At 47.1% G+C, this 18,163-nt stretch overlaps 1 protein-coding gene across 1 annotated transcript in view; it reads left to right on the top strand.

Annotated features, from left to right (window-relative positions):
* Window positions 1-18,163, top strand: part of Polr1B (RNA polymerase I subunit Rpl135) — a 65,215-nt gene that overhangs the window by 11,250 nt on the left and 35,802 nt on the right. The window contains exons 9-11 of the mRNA XM_075891283.1: window positions 4,676-4,848; window positions 9,189-9,335; window positions 10,310-10,363. Of these exons, the coding sequence (XP_075747398.1) occupies window positions 4,676-4,848; window positions 9,189-9,335; window positions 10,310-10,363 (374 nt within the window). The remainder of the gene's footprint in view (window positions 1-4,675; window positions 4,849-9,188; window positions 9,336-10,309; window positions 10,364-18,163) is intronic.

The raw sequence follows: 18,163 nt of genomic DNA, 5'->3' as shown, positions 1-18,163 counted from the left end.
TGTGCAAGATATCCCATTCGTGATCGAAAAATCGAGAAAGGTACATGTAAAATAAACAATAAAAATTTCCGGATCTGAGTGAGAATCGAACCTGGGCAGTCTGCGTGACAAGTGCCCCGCCGCGGTGGTCTAGTGGCTAAGGTACTTGGCTGCTGACCCGCAGGTCGCGGGTTCGATTCCCGGCTGGGGCGGCTGCATTTCCGATGGAGGCAGAAATGTTGTAGGCCTGTGTACTCAGATTTGGGTGCACGTTAAAGAACCCCAGGTGGTCAAAATTTCCGGAGCCCTCCACTACGGCGTCTGTCATAATCAAATGGTGGTTTTGGGACGTTAAACCCCACAAATCAATCATCAGTCTGCGTGACAAGCAAGTATTCTACCCCCGAGCCTTCTGGTTTGGTGAAACCGCTTTGGAAAAACGCTACATGAATGTCGTGTAGTGGAAGGAGTCTCCTTAACGCGTCATATATTGCGTGGCAGAAGCGTAGAACCACACCAGGTATCAAGAGATATGAATTGAGCAACGAGTGAGTATTTTAAAGGCCCACAAAGTGCTCATACATTTAATCATCATCATCATGTGAACAGCTGCGTATGGTTGGGCGTTGCCCTATGAATCTGTAGTGGGCCCTTTGCTGCTTCGGAAAAGAAATATAATGGCGTTGTGGTACTTAACAGCTCTGCTTCCAATGGGCATTCAATGATACATACTTTGAGATGGCCAATGTTAATAAGCACACAGTTGTTCGTTTCCTTTCTGCACAGTTGAGGCAACATTTCAAAAGGAGAAGCACATGAGGCCAGACTGCACTCTCGCGACCTTCTCTTGAAAGCAACGCTGAAGCGTCTCCTACTTACTTATTTTGAAGTTTTGCACATTCAGCTGTAAAGCTTTCGGCTGTCACATCGTGTAATTTTTAACCTGTCGTTTTTATTACATGTTTGCATTTGAACACCAAATTGTAGGCTGTAGCTATGAAATGAAATGTGCCTTTTCTCAGAAACAAACAAATAAAAAACATTATAGCTGTGAAATTTCGAATGCTAACAGCACATTGTATTGACACCAACCCCTGTCTATAAGAATGGATTTCTGCTTTTATTGGACAAGAAAAAACAAAACGTTGTTCTTACTTGTCACGTTCCATTGGAGGAACTTTGCAATTAATCTTTCTATTCTTAATTATAGCCCATACATATGTTCAAAATTTTAGTAGGCTATTTGGAACATATTAAAGTTCTATAGCCTGAAGAACTTCCAGCGCAATCGGTCTCATAGTTTTGCAGCAGTGGAGTGGCACCTCTCTGCCCTTAACGTTTGCAACATGCAGGGGGCTTTTTCTTTAAGCATGTAGAAACAGAGGGCTAGTGCATTATACTTTGCTTATATACTAATTGACTGAATAATTGAATGAATGGTTGATTGATTGGCAGTGGCCTCACCTGCCTTATCTGGTTGCTAATATTAGGTAAACATAGTGCTATAGAAAGACTTCATTCAAAACAGCAAGTTTTTATTTTATTTTGTAATATCGTATTTGCGATTCCAACTGAGTGCTCGCCACCTAGCGGCCATGCCTGAAAATGGCACTAACATGGTCAACCTTGAAAAGGGATATCAGATAGGCTGCAGCGTTGAGAGGCGGCTGCATAATTTCTTTATTTTCGCCTTGCTGCACACGTGAGCCTGAGAAAGAAGAAAGCAATGTCTAAAGGTGATTGCTGTACCACAATGCATGGCATCGGGATGGAAAGATGGCTAGGTATTGCTTTATTACTTCCCGAAGGTTGGAGACGATGCGCGACGGAGAATGGCGTAGATAATAAACTTCCGCATTGGAAAGAAGGTGATGGAGGCTGTGGTGGTTTGTTCTAATCAATTCGCTCGCAGTGACTTCATTCTACCCATTCAGCACACCATTATTTAGCATGGTTGCATTCTTGTCAATATTCAGACATCTACGAGTGCAGAGTATAGTTTCGTTTATATAAGCAAGGTCTTTAAGAAATTTTTGGCATTATGTGTGTTGGGGTATTTTTTGCCTATGCTTGTTTTCAGTGCTAGTCATAGTGCTACCCATTTGCAATTTAAACTGTTGCAATCCTTCCCCTCGAAAATGTTGATTTTGCATGTGTGCATGCACATGCGCACAAATGCATGCACGCTTCGAAATCACGCTTAATTTGAAGGATTTTCGCGGTCCCGTACTTTGCAATGGAAGTTTGAGTGGATAATTTGAAGTGGCGGCCGGCACCAGTTCGATTAATTAGAAAACTTTGGGTGCCATGTGCCAGTTCCAGATCCCGATTTCGCCGCGAATCCGCGGAACGACGGCTATTATTAGCTACAAGGCAATGCAATGTATCGATACTAACGAGTGGCAGCCTCGCTATTTCCAGTCTCGTGGTCAACAAAAACGTCTGGCTGCGGAAAACGAACCGTGCTTCTTTGCAACACAGCGGTGACATGCGGGCAGCTTATTGCATGTTTCTCGTAACGTCAGCGGGTCATGATTTACCGATTCTTTCTGGGACCGTAAATAAATTAATAAAGGACAGTATAGCGGAAGTCGTGACGTATGAGAACCTCCGATTGCTGGTTGCTCCAGTAATTCGCGCCTTTGCACTGCTGGCCGAGTTCTTGCCAGCAACACCTACTTCGAAAACTAAGTTCGAAAGTTTCAGATATCATTTTTTCCAACCAAAACACATCGTGAGCTTTGTCATACTGGTCATTATTAAAGTCATAATTATAATAGAATGTGCGAGCAGTCGCATCATGACGTGCTGACGGAGCGAGGAGCAGGCGACATGCTGCCCGCATGTCACTACTGTGCTGCAGTGAAGATGTCTTATTTTCTGCAGGCGCACATTTCAGTCGATCACGACCGCGTTTTCTTTTTTTTTTTCGGTGGCAGGAGCGAGGCCCAACGTTCCTCCATGTTCGCGGCAAAATAAAATCCAGGTATTGCTGAAAAACATGACCTTAGTGGCCGCAAGCTAGCCGGCACAGCAAACGACGAGCACCGATTACTTTGAATAGTTCCAAGTTCCTTGCATCCAACTTCTTGCATGTTCTGTCAATTCGAAAACCCGCTTAATTCGAAGCCTTCTCGCTGCCCCAGTGACTTCAAATTAACGAGGTTTTACTGTACTTAAAAGATTTGTTTACCTCAACAAACAAAACATTTGTCACTATGTCCCTGTCGCTGATGCACGTATCTTCCAAGTGAACTGTAGTAGTGAAACCTGGAATGCATTCATTATGAACAAACGTGCGGTGTTTATGCCTGCATTTGCTCTGTGGCATCTGGAGATGGTGCTGTGTTCTCAATAAATGCGGCGCATGGACAGTTTAAGTTCGTCGACTCGCAAGAAATTTGAGAGGAACTGCAAAAAGCGATTGTTCCAACTTTAGAAGCTATCGACTCACGGACACATTGGTTGGTTCCTTTCCGACACAGTGCAGCGCTACTTATGTCGGAGGAGGCTTGTTTCTGAGTGATGCATTTATCACCATTTCACTGAAGAACAGATTGCTGATTTCTAGAAACCTAACGAGCTTTATTAAGTCCTAATTTACTTTGGTTAGTGATTAGTTTCGTAGATTTATTAATAATTTCACTGGAGTCATACGGCTGACATTTTTGGGAGTGGAGTAAGGTTCAACCACCCTGTACGTAAGTTTGCACGTGGGTAGCATGTGTGTATATATGTTGGTGCATGCGTGTGTGTGTATTATGGTTGTGTGCATGCATATATCGGATTTGAATACGAAGTACTGCCAACATGGACAAGCTAATGTTCGGAAGCACATGACCTTACTCATTAGAAACCTAATAACATTGATAGGCTAACGAAAAAAAAGGACCACTCATATTACAATCATAACTATGATTTGCCTTGTCTCAAGATACACTAACCCGTTCTGTAATCAAGTTAATGGCATGCATATTCAGATTTTGACAGGACAACAAAACTCAATGGGATACATGCAATCGGCAACATAACTTACAGCCTGTTACTTCAAAAGCTATTAAGGCCTTGCCTGTAGAAGCACAGCAACATGGCTCACAAGTGTTCACAGTTTTCAGAGAGGCCCACTACACATGAGCAGCTGCCTTCTTTAACCTCAGGCTCATTGGACAGGTTCTTGAATTTGAAATAAATATGATGCAGTTCGCTGAAGAGGCTCGATGTTTGTATGCACAGTGCAACTATTTCTGTTGTTTAGCCAGTGGAATCTTTTATGTCGATAAGAATAAAGCGGTTTATGGCTAGCGCTCTTTCGCCTTCGATGAAGAAATGCCACATTTGAGAAACTTCAGCACGTCGCCATGTGAAAGTGCCGCGTTGACCCTTTTAGGCGTAGCCATTTTTTTCTTCAGTGTTGCTAGCACACGAAGCATTTTATGTAGTTGCGACTACTCATAAGGAGCTTGTTATGTGTCAGGGCACAAATTGTGTGTTGGGGGCACAATATAGGTATTTTACAGATGCTACAATATATAACATATTTTGTAATATTTTACGACATAAGTGATATAGCAAATAACATAGTAGTCTCCTTCAAGGTCTACATCAACTTTTCTGTTTTTCTATAAATGTGCGTTGGCATGTTCAGAGGGAGCTTGTGCGGATTCAAGAAGTGGTGGTGTTCATTTTCTCTGTGCAGAACATGGTGCTTCACTACCTGACTAATGGTACAGTTCAAGTCATGTTCTCGTACATGAAAGAGCTCTTCTTCATGCCAGTCATGATGTTGCTCAAAGCACTGTGCGATGTTAGCGATCACCACATCTACAGCGAGCTCATAGCAGGCAAAGAAAAGGACTCCTTCTTCAAAGGGTGAGCAAGTTTACTTCTGTTTTGAAAACTTCTGGCACTCTGCTGCTGTTTATACCTATTTATCAGCAAGCACTTTTCTTGCGTCTACTGTAAAAACCTGTGTATATAGAAAAAGGTTTTCACTCTAACATAGCCCAGGGAAAGCAGAAACTGAATACATTTATTCAGACTTGTACATCGTCGTCGGACACCCTTTATACCAAAACTTTGTTGTCAGAGATGTCCTCCCACATCACCTCATCTTTACTGCCATCAAGGGCATTTGCAATCGGGCACTTCTTAAGGGCATGATGAACGATCACGTAAGGAATGCAGACCCAAGCTTTGGCGATGCATGTGCACAGCATTGCTGGCGAGGCCTATATCAGCCACCCAGCAAGGGTCACTTCCGGCTCTCTGGGCCTCGTACACTCCATATACATGCGCTTCATATGGTCCTTAAATAGTTTACAGTGGCTGATCGTTTATTTGGATGCTAAAAACTTAGACGTGCTCATTTATTTAGACGCCTTCACGGCACTGCTACTTGTCAAATTTTTGGATGCTCTGTAGTGCGTCCTTCAATTTTTCGGACTTTGGCTGGCTCATCGAGTGTGGCATTGAATGCCATGAAAAGCTGTCTACGATAATTACAATATTTCTGCTAGGTTGCCGGCACTGGATTTGGCTTGAGATTGCGCCAGTGTAGAAATCCACACAGAAATTACAATTGCCAATCTTGATGGCTATGTTTGTTGGCTACACAGAACGGCTGCCACGATCAAGCGGCAAGCAAAGCCACGCTTAGAGTCAACTCTGTGTGGTGTATGAGAATGGCCACACAAATGACATGGAGAAAGACTGAACTACCAAATTATGCGGACTACTGCACGAGTGCTGCAGCACGAACCAGCCCGACATCGTTCACTTTTGTCATTTGAGAGTTTACATTGTCAGTTGTGTCTGTGACTAGGCATGATCTGCATCTTGGGCTTTGTTTCTCACTTCTGTTTATTGCGTCATGTGCGAGGCCTCATCTGCTAAATGGCTCTGATGCCACACCCTCTATCTGCGCCATCGGTACCAATAAAGAAATGCAACAGTTACAAGACATTGACGATGGCGAAAAAAGCTGCGATTATTTGTCAAATGGAAGGCGATTGACCTTAATTCAATGTTGCTCGGGAGTTGTTGCCGAGTTCGACAATAATGAGATCTTCTGCCGGGCACTTTATTGGTGAATCATTTTTTTTTTCGCACTCTTGATTATTCGAACTTTTTCACGGTTCTCGCCGAGCCCTAATTAACGGTTGGGGACTGTATTTAGGCACATATCAAGCTATGGCAGCTGTGATATCCCCATGGGGTGACGATGAACTTGGCACGGGTGTTGCGCAGCAGATACTTCATGAAGCACAAGTATTGGTGCGAGCCCCAGCGTACTGCATTGGTTTGAACGAAGTCTTGTAAATACAACATCAGAAAACACTAATTTTCAGCCTCCCAAAACAACGTCTCGGGCCAAAAAGGGCTTCCTTGTCTACTTGTCTACTCTGAACTGCCGCCCCGCAATGCAGTTGCGGATGGTTTTGGCAGCTGAGATCACCTGTGTTCTAAAGGCAGCCAAATACTGCTTTCGTGGTCCTCGCATAGCATAGATTTGTGGCCGTCGGGATGCAGGGCTACTGCTAGTGTCATCAAACGCAGAGTCCTGATGACGATAACAGCGCAGTGCGGAAATCAAAACTGTGAGTTCTTAGCTGAAAATTCTCGGTGTCCACATATACTACGGGGCCGAAATTTCACATCATAAAAACTAGAAGAAAATCTCTGGCTCTGTGTGAGTTTTTATGATGTGTGCTGTTCGTTAGGTATGTGAAATTGTTGAGCGACGCAAAACACAGAAAAGGAGGAAATGTTGGGGGCAGGACATGTGCTCACTTACAACTGAAGTTCATTGCTAAGATTCCAAGAAAGCGGAGTGAGGGCTGTGGCGTTGTCACAAATCAAGCTCACATGCAACACACTGAGAAGCTTTTTTTGCCCCATGCAAGCCCACTCTGCTTTCTTGGAGTCTTTTCAATATATACTTCAATTGTGAGTAAGTGCCTATCCCCGTCACATTTCTTGCTGTTCTGTGTTTTGCATCGCTCAACAATTTCACGTTAATGAACTAACTTACCCAACAGTCAATGCATATGAATTTTTTCTCGTGTAGGTACGATGACTTTTTTTGAATGTTCTGATGCTCGCGGCCTTGTTACTGTTATCAATTTAAAAGTACAGTGAGTGTCATTTTTTTCGTACTTCCTTAAAACCGCAAGATTATCCGAAAAATTGGTCTGGTCAGTCCAAAAAGACAAATTCAGATATTTTTTTACTTTTCCCATAGGAGTTTTTGGGATGTTAACATAGTTCGTGCCCACTCTGTTCTTGACTGTTCACGTGCACAACAATGGTGAGCTGCTTTCATTCCTGCAAGCAGTGCATCTCTGTGGTGCACTTCGTGATCTCGTGCAGAGAGGCAGCAGCAAACAGCAGCATTGTGTGTTTGGGTTGTTGTTCCAATAGGTTATTCCAATAGGTTGTTCCAGTAGTTTCTTGAAAAGGCTTATCGTAATGGGACTCTTAGCTATCAAGACGTACTAGTGTGTTAGCCACCGGCCGCCATCACTCCCTTGAGCATTTTCAGTGATTATCTGTAAAATGTGAAAATTTGTGACAGTTCGCATGTTGAAAAATGCACTCAGGCGCACTGCTACGCACTGTTTTTCATGAGGCGGTACAGTGGTGAGCACCATTGAGCCACTGCCAGTGTGTGCAGCCTACTCTGCCAACATTAGGCAGCAGCTGCCTGCCCAGACTTCTTACGACCATTTAAAGCATGCATGGGGGGACAAGCCGTGCATGTGCATTTGCTTCATGCTGAAAAACTGTAGCAGTAACACAAAAGAAGTGGCCTGTGGGAGCATACGAACATACAACAAATGTGCCAGTGGTACTGCCATTAGTCCCAGTGGACAGCAACTGGAAGTGGTGCCTCCTTATTGGTCCGGACAGGTCCTTGAATGCTTGGCACTTTCGGCAGCGGATGAAATTATCTCATTTTAGCATATCGGCAACTCGTGTGCGAGTTTTAGATGCCAGCCACTGTGCTACCGCCACCCAACAAATTTCACTGCTTGAACACCGGCAATTCGTTTCATGGAGATTGGGTTAAAGGCATCGCTGCACTTGCGTCTTGACAATAGCCTCTTTGTAGCTTCTGTATGCTTCACAATGTTATGTCTTGTCATTGCGCCAAAGCTGACTTTCGGAATTCACCATGGCCATGAACTGATAAGCTTGTGAAGTTACTGGTTTGACTTGGTATGAGCATGGCAGCAGTGGTTGTTCCAATTAATGTAGCTACCTATCATGTTCTCTAAGAGGCCAGTAAGCAGGCTCAGAATGCTTTTTTTACAGCCTCCAAACAAGCTCTCCAATTTGTAGAGTAGACCGCGGCGACCACATTTTCTGAAAATTACGGAGCTGTGCCCCGTGCAGATCTTTCATTTCGAAAAACAATTCCCGTGCCTGACCAATCTCCCTTGTATGCGCAGTGATGCGAATTGCCCATGGTCAACTTGGCATGCCACTGAGCTCGTCGATTGGCCGTTTTCCCTAGAAAACAACCCCTTGGCCAAGCGGGTTGCACAGCTTGCATTTTTATTTTCCTGTGATGCCCTCTGTCGTTTTGTAGTCCCCGAGACTACCGGGTAAAGTGGCATTGCTAGAATGAAAGCCTCTAGATAAAGGCAGGTTTTTGGCAAGCAGCATCGTGAAGACATCATCGTCAATGCCCTTCATGACGTTCCGGATCTTGTCTGATTCGAACACGCTGTCGTTGGATTTCTTGCACAGGTCCAGGACATCTTGCTACTTTACCACTAGGAGAAGGGTGCTCCTCGCACCACGCTTTCTCTTGTGCCGCTATGACATTTGTGCGTGTGCTTGATCATTGGCTTCGCGCTGATGACATATGGCTGACGTCGTTGTTGAAGTGAGTAGAGTCATGACGAAGGGCTACGCCTTCTCCTTATGGTAGAGAAGGGCGGTGAGGTCGCGCGAAAATTTGGAACCAACGGAAATGGATGTTCAGACCCTTGTGACTTTCTTGTTACAGCACGAATTCACAATATTCTTGCTGCAGCATGTTCACGAAGCAAAACTGAGCATATTTCTCTTCATTACAAATTTTTTGGGATCTCGGGGCTGTTTACTGACCCTTTAATGACTTTCAGAGAAGTTGGCCTGGTGCGTGCTGTGTCAGTGACAATACACTGAGAAACTTACCGTGGCACTTTTGCTCTCTTTTGTAGTTGCATCATTAACATGTTGAGGCAGGTGCAAAATGAAGGCCTGCTGACACGAGACCAAGTGCGAGCTTACATTGGGGAGAAGTTTCGCATCTGCATGAGGCTTCCCGATTGGTACAGCGATGAGGAAGTGGCCGCTTTCCTGCTCAAGTGAGTTACTTTTCATGTACCGTTACTATGGCAAATAACGATGACAATTCCAGAATTCATCGCAGGTTGCATTTTTCAGTTGTAAAGAACACAGCATGTGTTTTCAACTTTATTTGTTGGCGTGCCATAGCCACTTTTGCTGTGCTGGAAAAGATTTCCCACAAAGTGTCGGTTTATCGGCAACACCATTCTATCTTGAAGTCACGTAGCTCCTCTGATTGGACCGATAGGCATGCAGTGTTTTACTTTATCTGATCGATCACGTCTGACGAGTGTGATATGGGCATAACATTTCAGTGTTCTGAAATATTTTCTCTATATTTGAATCGAATTGTTTGGGACTTATAAACGGTTTTGTAAGTGGAAGCTCAAAGACACGACCCAGGCTAACATTGTGAATTTACATCTGGTATATACCATTTTGAATTAGTGTATACTAACAAATTGCAAGCACATTGCCTTCCTAGTAAACTTACAGGAAGACCCCAGTTGGCAAAATTTCGGTGATTAATTTTTATGGAAGTTTGTACAATTTTGCCATCTCTCCAGCGTGATTATTCCTAAAAACAACTGAGTTCTTTTTGTTTAAGCTCTGAGCCTATGCATTGTGAAATGCTTATAGACCTCTAGTGTGCAATAAACAGAATTTTAATCATTGACCAAAATTGGCATTATTACCATTCAAGCTCTTGGACACTTCCAGCTATTCCTGTGTGTCACCTTTTCCATACCCAACATTCTCTCAAAATTTTGTTTCGAGCGCAGAAAATTATCTGTGCCTCATAAGTGATGGCCTAATTTTTGGCCGGCTTTTACTGCAGACATTCCATGCAGACATTATATGCAGCCTTTACAGTTGCAACAACAGCTTTGCTGTAAAATTCTGCTGTTCAAAAACCTTATGTTATTAAACTTATTATTATTATTTCTTATGGTTTATTCTTGGCATGAAATTTCTGCATTTGTTTTTTCAGACATTGCATCTGTGTTCACACTGAATCTAATGTTGACAAGTTCAACCTAATACTGTGAGTACGCATTTGAAAATTTTGTTTGATAACTTTGTCAGTGAGTGAGTGAGAACTATATTTTTGGTCCAAAATTGGTAAAGTTGTCTCACTGTAAAATACATCAGTCGAGTGTCTCAGCTAACTTGACCTAAGATATATAAAAAAAAGTGCAGTCTGGGAATGCTATACCTGGGGTACGTATATTATTTGTAGTTGTGTGTATTTACAACCTGTATTTTTTTCGTTACTAAGCAATAATTAACTTAGTTTGCCAACTGCTAAGTTCTTGCTTGAATTGGTAAAACATTAACTTTAATTTGTTGGCTGCCCCAGATTACCTCAGAATCAAGCATTTTTCTTTTTCTGAAATCGGCCTGCTTGTCTTTCCTGAAAAAAAAAAAAAGACAGAAAAACAAAAGTGCATGAAGCAGACCAATTATAAAATAAACATGCACTCGCACACTGACATTCAAGTGCTTCCAAGTGTTCTTTAAATGATACTGTTAAGGCGTTTATTAGCCGGCACACAGCGAGCATGCACAATGGCGACAGTAACCGCCAAGCACGGGCTCTTAGCGCGAGCGGCATCCTTTTTGGGTATACCCACTAGGAGGCACCTGAGAGTTCGACCAATTTCAGTGTTCGGAAGCTTCTCTACATTTACCCCGGGGTTGAAGAGGGAGCCGCCGGGCGACCTAACAGCTTGTCACTATGAGCGGGTCATAGTAAACCTTCAGGCGCTCCACGTTGACTACGTCGCGCCCGCGACGGCGCATGTCCGAAGTTAGTTCAATTGGTTCGATCAGATAGTTGACCGGAGATGTGCGCTCGATGACACAGTAGGGGCCTTCGTATTTCGAGAGTAGTTTGGAAGAAAGGCCAGCTACAAAGGTCGGGATTGAGAGCCATACAAGGCAACCAGGAAGGAACGTGGGTTCAGAAGGGGCGGAGCCATCACGAATACTCTTCTGCTGCTCTTGCTCATGCATCGTCAATGTCTTGGCCAGCTCGCGACACTCTTCAGCAAGCCTGGCTGTCTCGGAAATAGGTGCACACTCAGATGGATCCGGCGTGTACGGGAGTATCGTGTCGATGGTGTGTGACGGGTGCCTTTCGTACAGCAAGAAGAAAGGTGAAAACCCGGTTGTGCTCTGAGGGGCGGTGTTGTAGGCGTATGTGACGAAGGGCAGTATAGTATCCCAATTCGTGTGGTTGGCGGCGACGTACATCGAAAGCATGTCGCCGAGGGTGCGGTTAAAGCGTTCGGTGGGACCATTCGTCTGCGGGCGGTAAGCAGTAGTTTTGTGGTGGACAGAATGGCACTCCGTGAGAATGGCTTCGACAACTTCTGACAAGAAGACACGGCCTCGGTCGCTGAGAAGCTCCTGAGGTGGACCGTGGCGCAGTATGAATCGATGCAGTAGGAAGGACGCAACATCACGCGCAGTAGCCGCAGGGATAGCGGCGGTTTCGGTGTATCGCGTTAAATGATCTACGGCTACGATGGCCCAGCGGTTACCAGCCGACGTCAGAGGAAGTGGTCCATACAAATCGATACCTATGCGCCGAAACGGACGCTCAGGGCAAAGTAACGGTTGCAGACTGGCTGGCGACATGTGTGCTGACGGTTTGCGGCGTTGGCAAGCGAGGCAGGAGCGAACGTAGCGTGACCGAAGGTGTGCCAGGAGCGAACGGGGCTTCGTGCCGCGCCATCGCGCTCCGTGTATATGCGTATGAGCGGCCCGAAGAGCACGCCGGCAGCGTGCGGCTTCGCGACGCCGACCAGGAGCAGTTCGGAACTGCTGCACGTAGCGGTACACCCGCGCCAGAAGTAGTGTTGTCGAATGCGATGGTAGGTTTTGAATACCCCAGAGTGCGCGCATTGCGGATCAGAATGGAAGGATCTCTGACCGTAGACTGCGGGGTATCACGAGTAACCACTGCCGGCCATTGGTGTCGTAATTACGTCGGTGTAGAAGGCCATCACGGATGGCGAAATGGCGAGCTCGACGACGCAAGGCACGCGTGGATGGGGTTGCGGACGGATCAGAGAGCAAGTTGATCAGCGGGCCGATCCAATTATCCTTTCGCTGTTCGGTAGCGATGATGTCAACATCAATGGCAGAAACAGCAGCTGAGGATACTGAGCAGAGCACATCACCTTCAGGCAGAAGGGAGCGCGAGAGGGCGCCGGCCTCAGCATGCTGGCATCTGTTGCGATACAGCACGCGGATGTCGTAGTCTTGTAAGCGAAGAGCCCAACGGGTGAGATGGCCTGAGGGATCCTTCAATGATGAAAGCCAGCATAGTGCATGATGGTCGGTGATGACATCAAATGGGCGACCATACAAATAAAGTCGTAACTTTGTAAGGGCCCAGACGATCGCCAGGCACTCTTTCTCCCTGACGGTGTAGTTTGTCTCGGCTCTCGTGAGGGTACGCCTTGCATATGCTACGACATATTCAGGAAATCCGGGTTTGCGCTGCGCCAGGATAGCGCCGAGGCTTACACCGCTGGCGTCTGTGTGCACCTCCGTCGGGGTCGTAGGGCCGTAGTGGCGTAGAATGGGAGGAGACGTCAACAAATGGCGGAGCTTCGCGAACGGGTCGTTGCACTCAGACGACCGCGAATTGAGGGGCCCGTTACTTCCAAAGAGCTTCGTCAGCAGTGATACGATCGTGGCGAAATTTCGTATGAAGCGTCGGAAGTATGAGCACAGGCGCACGAAACTACGCAGATCTTTGACAGACGCAGGTTTGGAGAATTCAGCCACGGCCCGAAGCTTGGCTGGGTCAGGAAGAATGCCATCCTTGGACACGACGTACCCTAGAATGGTGAGTTGACGTGCTGCAAAGCAGCACTTCTTCAGATTTAGTTGCAAGCCGGCATTGCTCACACGTGCGAAAACTTCTTTCACACGTTGGAGATGCGTGGAGAAATCTGGAGCGAACACAACAACGTCATCGAGATAACACAAACCTGTGTGCCATTTTAAGTTGCGCAGAACGGTGTCCATCATGCGCTCAAAGTTAGCAGGTGCATTACATAGACCAATTGGCATGACGTTGAATTCGTACAAGCCGTCGGGTGTGACGAACGCCGTCTTCGGTCGAGCGTCATCAGCCATGGGTACTTGCCAGTAGCCCGAGCACAGATCGAGAGAAGAAAAAATTTGTCTCCGTGAAGGCTGTCAATTGCGTCATTGATGCGCGGCAGTGGGTAAACATCCTTGCGAGGGATCTTATTGAGCCGTCTGTAGTCCACACAGAACCGTACAGAACCATCTTTCTTCGCAACAAGAACAACAGGAGACGCCCATAGACTGTCCGAGGGCCGAATAACGTTGCATCTGAGCATATCATCAACCTGCTCGTTAATTTCCCGACGTTCAGCAGGCGACAAGCGATAGGGACGTTGCCGTAATGGTGGATGGGCACCAGTGTGGATACGATGCGTAACAGCGGACGCGCGACCGAGAGAACTTCGCCCGACATCGAAAGAAGAACGATATTCTCGCAACAGGTCCAGAAGCTGGAAACGCTGTACCGACGTAAGGTTGTCATCAGTGTAGGGGCCAAATACATCAGGAGATGATGAATCAGAAGTGGAAACAGCACTGATGGTACACGAATTGGGACAACCCGAGTCATCAGATACGTCCAGGACTTGTGCGTTATCCACTGGTTCCACTCTGCCGAGACATTTCCCTCGAACCAAGGTAACAGTGTACGGGGATGTGTTGGTCACAAAAATAGCGGCGTTGCCCTGGGTGATTTGCACGGTCGCGAAAGGTACTAGCAACCCTTTCCTTCGGCAAGCACGGTCGGATGGCGAAACGAGTGCAATCGTGTCGAAGAGTGCAGCGCAGTAGACCGATACACCCTTCGTCGAGCTTGGAGGCACTATAGTATCGTCATTCACGAGAATCTTGCTCAGTTTCGAGGGACTGTCTTCCGGCGTCAAATTCAAAAAGGGTGAGAGTTCAATTTCGGCGGCGGCACAATAGATGACGGCGTCGTTGCGGGAGAGAAAATCCCACCCCAGGATGACGTCATGAGAGCATGCAGGAATGATGATGAATTGGCCGACATACAGAACGTCCTGAACGACAACGCCAGCTGTGCACCCTGCTGTAGGATGGATACGATGCGAACCGGCAGTACGAAGGGACAACCCAGAAATTGGCGTCGTCACTTTTCAAAGCAAGCGGCAAAAGTTTTCGTCCATAACGGATACTGCAGCTCCAGTGTCAATAAGAGCAAATGCATGAACACCGTCTACAAGCACGTCAATGACATTAGATGGGCGGCTCTGAGGGCTTTCACAATGCGATAGCATCGCAGCCCTTGCCTCGGGGACTGCGATGACTAGTTTTCCCGCTCGTGAGCAGCTGAACTTGGCCGCATGGGGGACGGGGAACAACGTCGTGAAGATGGTGACCTACGAGAAGATGAAGCTAGGCGAGTTGGCGGTGGCATAGACGGCGTTTTGTCGTGATAGGTATGCCTGATCTGGCCAGCAACAGGGGATGAGATATGGGGCGTCTGTACGCGAGTGCAATAACATGCTACGTGGCCGGCGTAACCGCAAGCAAAGCAAATGGGCCGGTTGTCGGGTGTGCGCCATCGGTTCGCCGGGGTAGGTCTTGTCCATGACGCAAGAGCCGATGGACGGAACAGTGGCTGGAAAGGCTGCAAGGGGTGCTGGAGCTGAGTCTGAGAGGTCACATCAGCATACGTAGCCGGCATATCCGCTGCAAAGGATGGAGGTCGTGCAGCAGCTTCGGCGTAAGTCAGCGGGGCGGGCGCTTGAACGACTGGAGGCGGCCTGGCGACCGCTTGGGTGTAACTTGGGGGCGCAGGGGCCAGAAGCTGTTGTGGGTGGTACGCAGGCATGACCTCCGCTATTTCCTGCTCAATTGCTCGGCGGATGGGTGGAAGAATGGTAGTGGCCGATTGTTGAGCAGCCGGTGGGTGGGCAAAGGACAGGAGAGAGAACTGCCGTGCGATTTCCTCACGTATGAAGGGCTTGAGGTCTGCCAGCAGTGCCACCTGATCACAGCTCGCCTCCAAGCCAGCAAGTCCTGTATCTCGTGGTGTGGAGCGACGGGTCATCGAACGCTGCCAACGGAGCGGAGCTGCTTGTAGCTTTGGCACAGCGTGATGACCTCAGCTACTGTGCCTGGGTTTTTGGCAAGCAGCATCGTGAAGGCATCATCGTCAATGCCCTTCATGACGTTCCGGATCTTGTCTGATTCGGACACGCTGTCGTTGGATTTCTTGCACAGGTCCAGGACATCTTCAATGTAACTGGTGAATGATTCACCGGCCTGCTGAGCGCGTTCGCGTAAGTGCTGCTCGGCTTGCAGCTTACGAACGGCAGGGCGGCCAAAAACATTGGTGATAGCGGTCTTGAAATTGGACCAGGTTGCTAAATCGGATGCGTGGTTGTTATGCCACATGCCGGTCACACCCGCGAGGTAGAAAACCAGGTTGCCGAGTTTACCTGCCTCGTCCCAATGATTGGGGACGCTGACGCGTTCGTACATGGTGAGCCAGTCCTCGACGTCAGTGCCATCCGCGCCGGTGAAGACAGGAGGGTCGCAGATGCGGGGGACACCGGAACAACATGGCGTCGGCGCAGGAGGAAGCGTTTGCTGAGCGGCGTCTTGGTGCATGGTAGAAGGCACAGTGCGGGATCTAAGCTCCAAGGGCATCGAACGCGAACCGATATTTTTACGCATATAACCTGCCTTTGCATATAATTTGCAGCCCCACTTTCAGCTCTCCAAGAAAGAAAAAAAGGAAGATTCACACCTTTATACATCAACACCATGCGCTGGGGCACCATCACAACAACTAAAAAAATTTAAACCAGGCCCAATTCCAATCTCTTTCTTTCTCGCTTGGTTTGGATTTGCTTGGTTGTTGACAGTGCCCCGGCGCAGGGTGTTGATGTATAAAGGTGTGGATCTTTCTTCAATTAAGTCAATTGGTAGTGTGCGTCTGCCTTCGTCTGTTTCTTCTTGTGTGGTGTGTTTAGTTGTGCTCTTATGATGGTTTCTATGTCAGCTGACCCAACTTGCCAACTTTACTTAAGTTCTCTGTGCAGGTAATAATGCTCTTGAAAGCATATACAGTCGCCGACCGATTTTCCGGACTACAAAAATTCGGACTTGTTGGATATTCCGGACTTCATAAATGCACCGTCAGGGATCCCATAGAGCTAATGCATTGTTTCGACCGATTTTTCGGGCGAATTTGCCCCTGAAAGTTTGATTTTTCGGACTAAATCGCTCGTTTTGTGCCACGCCCCAAGCCATTGTGAACGCCGCCATGTTGGATTTTCCGTCGGCTTGGCTAAGCTTGATCTTCAGATGCCTTTCCTGCCTCCGAGATTGGAATGCGCACGCCAAATTTTAAGTTTCGGAAGACGTGTTTGCTTTTTAAAAGACGCGGTGATGGATGCCATTTTTTCGTCTTCGGTCAGCACTATCGTCATCACATCGCACGGGGAGGAGGCGAAAGAAGGATTCTTTTATTGTCGTTGCAGCTTTTTTCAGTCGCCATTCTGCACGTGTTGTGTCGCGTAGCGTCGAGACGTTGTGTGCTTCGCAGCGGCTATCTGCGGCATTGAATTTTGTGTTCTCGGTGCCATGGCTCCGCTATCTGTGCCATCGCAGGAGCCAGGTGGTGTGAAGAAGCGTGGGAAGTATACGACCCTGACGATGGAGAAGAAAGCTGCCATAATCAAGCTAATAGAGAGTGGACGTTCGCAGCTAGATGTCGCTGGATGACGGTCGACGCCGGATGGCGGTCGTCGTTGTCGTCGGATGACAACGACGACAACGACGTCGTCGTCGTCGGATGACAACGACGACCGCCCGCAGCCGTCGGAGATCGCCAACGCGGCCACAATTTTGTCGATCGTTTACAGCGACGATGTCACCTTGGCGCAAATACGGGCAAACCGAATTGCCTCCAAGCGTAGTTTGAGGCAAGGCAGCATCAAGGACTTTTTAAACGTGCCTGATGCAATAAACTTCAGATTTTTGGCAAAAACGAATTTTTCGGACTGTTCGATTTTTCGTACTTTTTTTCGGTCCCCGCCAGGTCCGAAAAATCGGTCGGCGACTGTATTTGTTGTGGAGAGGACATTTAAAGGGACACTAAAGTCAACTATTAAGTCGACGTTTATTGTTGAAATGGCGGTCTAGAAACCTCGTAGTGTTACTTTTGTGCCAAGGAAGGCCCTGTTTTGAAATAAAATCACGTTTTAGTGGTCTACATCGGGTTGGCGCGCTTCAAATTACCCACCTCAAAATGCAGACCGACCGGACCGACTCGCGTCACTGTTGCTGTGTACAACGTTACCCGGCTTTACAGTGCCAGTAGCAGCAGACCAAAAGCAGCAGAGCCACAGCAGCAACAACGGACATTAATCAATTTCCCGCCGTTGGCTTTGTGATTGCAGACGCTTTTGTTTCAACTACGTCCCGCTAGATGGCACCACCTGTCCCGTGTAACCACGCGAAAACTGAATTTTTGAACCACTCGCGCCATTTGCCATAGTAACGTCTGGCGGTTCTTTTTCCCATGAATCAAACAGAAACGAACAAGCAGCATTTTATTGCGTCTCTTGATGCACGGAAGGCTCTTGATTTAGTGCAGTTAGATCGATTACTAGTGAATAATTGTAGGTGGTCCATCTGATGCCATCGGGATCATTTTGAAAATGTCCTACTGCGGCGCTTGTGTTCTTGTGCATTTACCCTAATTTCTCGGTAAGTAGGGCACTGTTGTTGATAATGTTGTTGT

The sequence above is a fragment of the Rhipicephalus microplus genome, chromosome 1 (assembly GCF_043290135.1).
Source record: "Rhipicephalus microplus isolate Deutch F79 chromosome 1, USDA_Rmic, whole genome shotgun sequence".
NCBI lineage: Eukaryota > Metazoa > Arthropoda > Arachnida > Ixodida > Ixodidae > Rhipicephalus > Rhipicephalus microplus.
The sequence above is the reverse complement of the archived record's forward strand: the minus strand, read 5'-3'. Positions and strand labels throughout refer to the sequence as shown.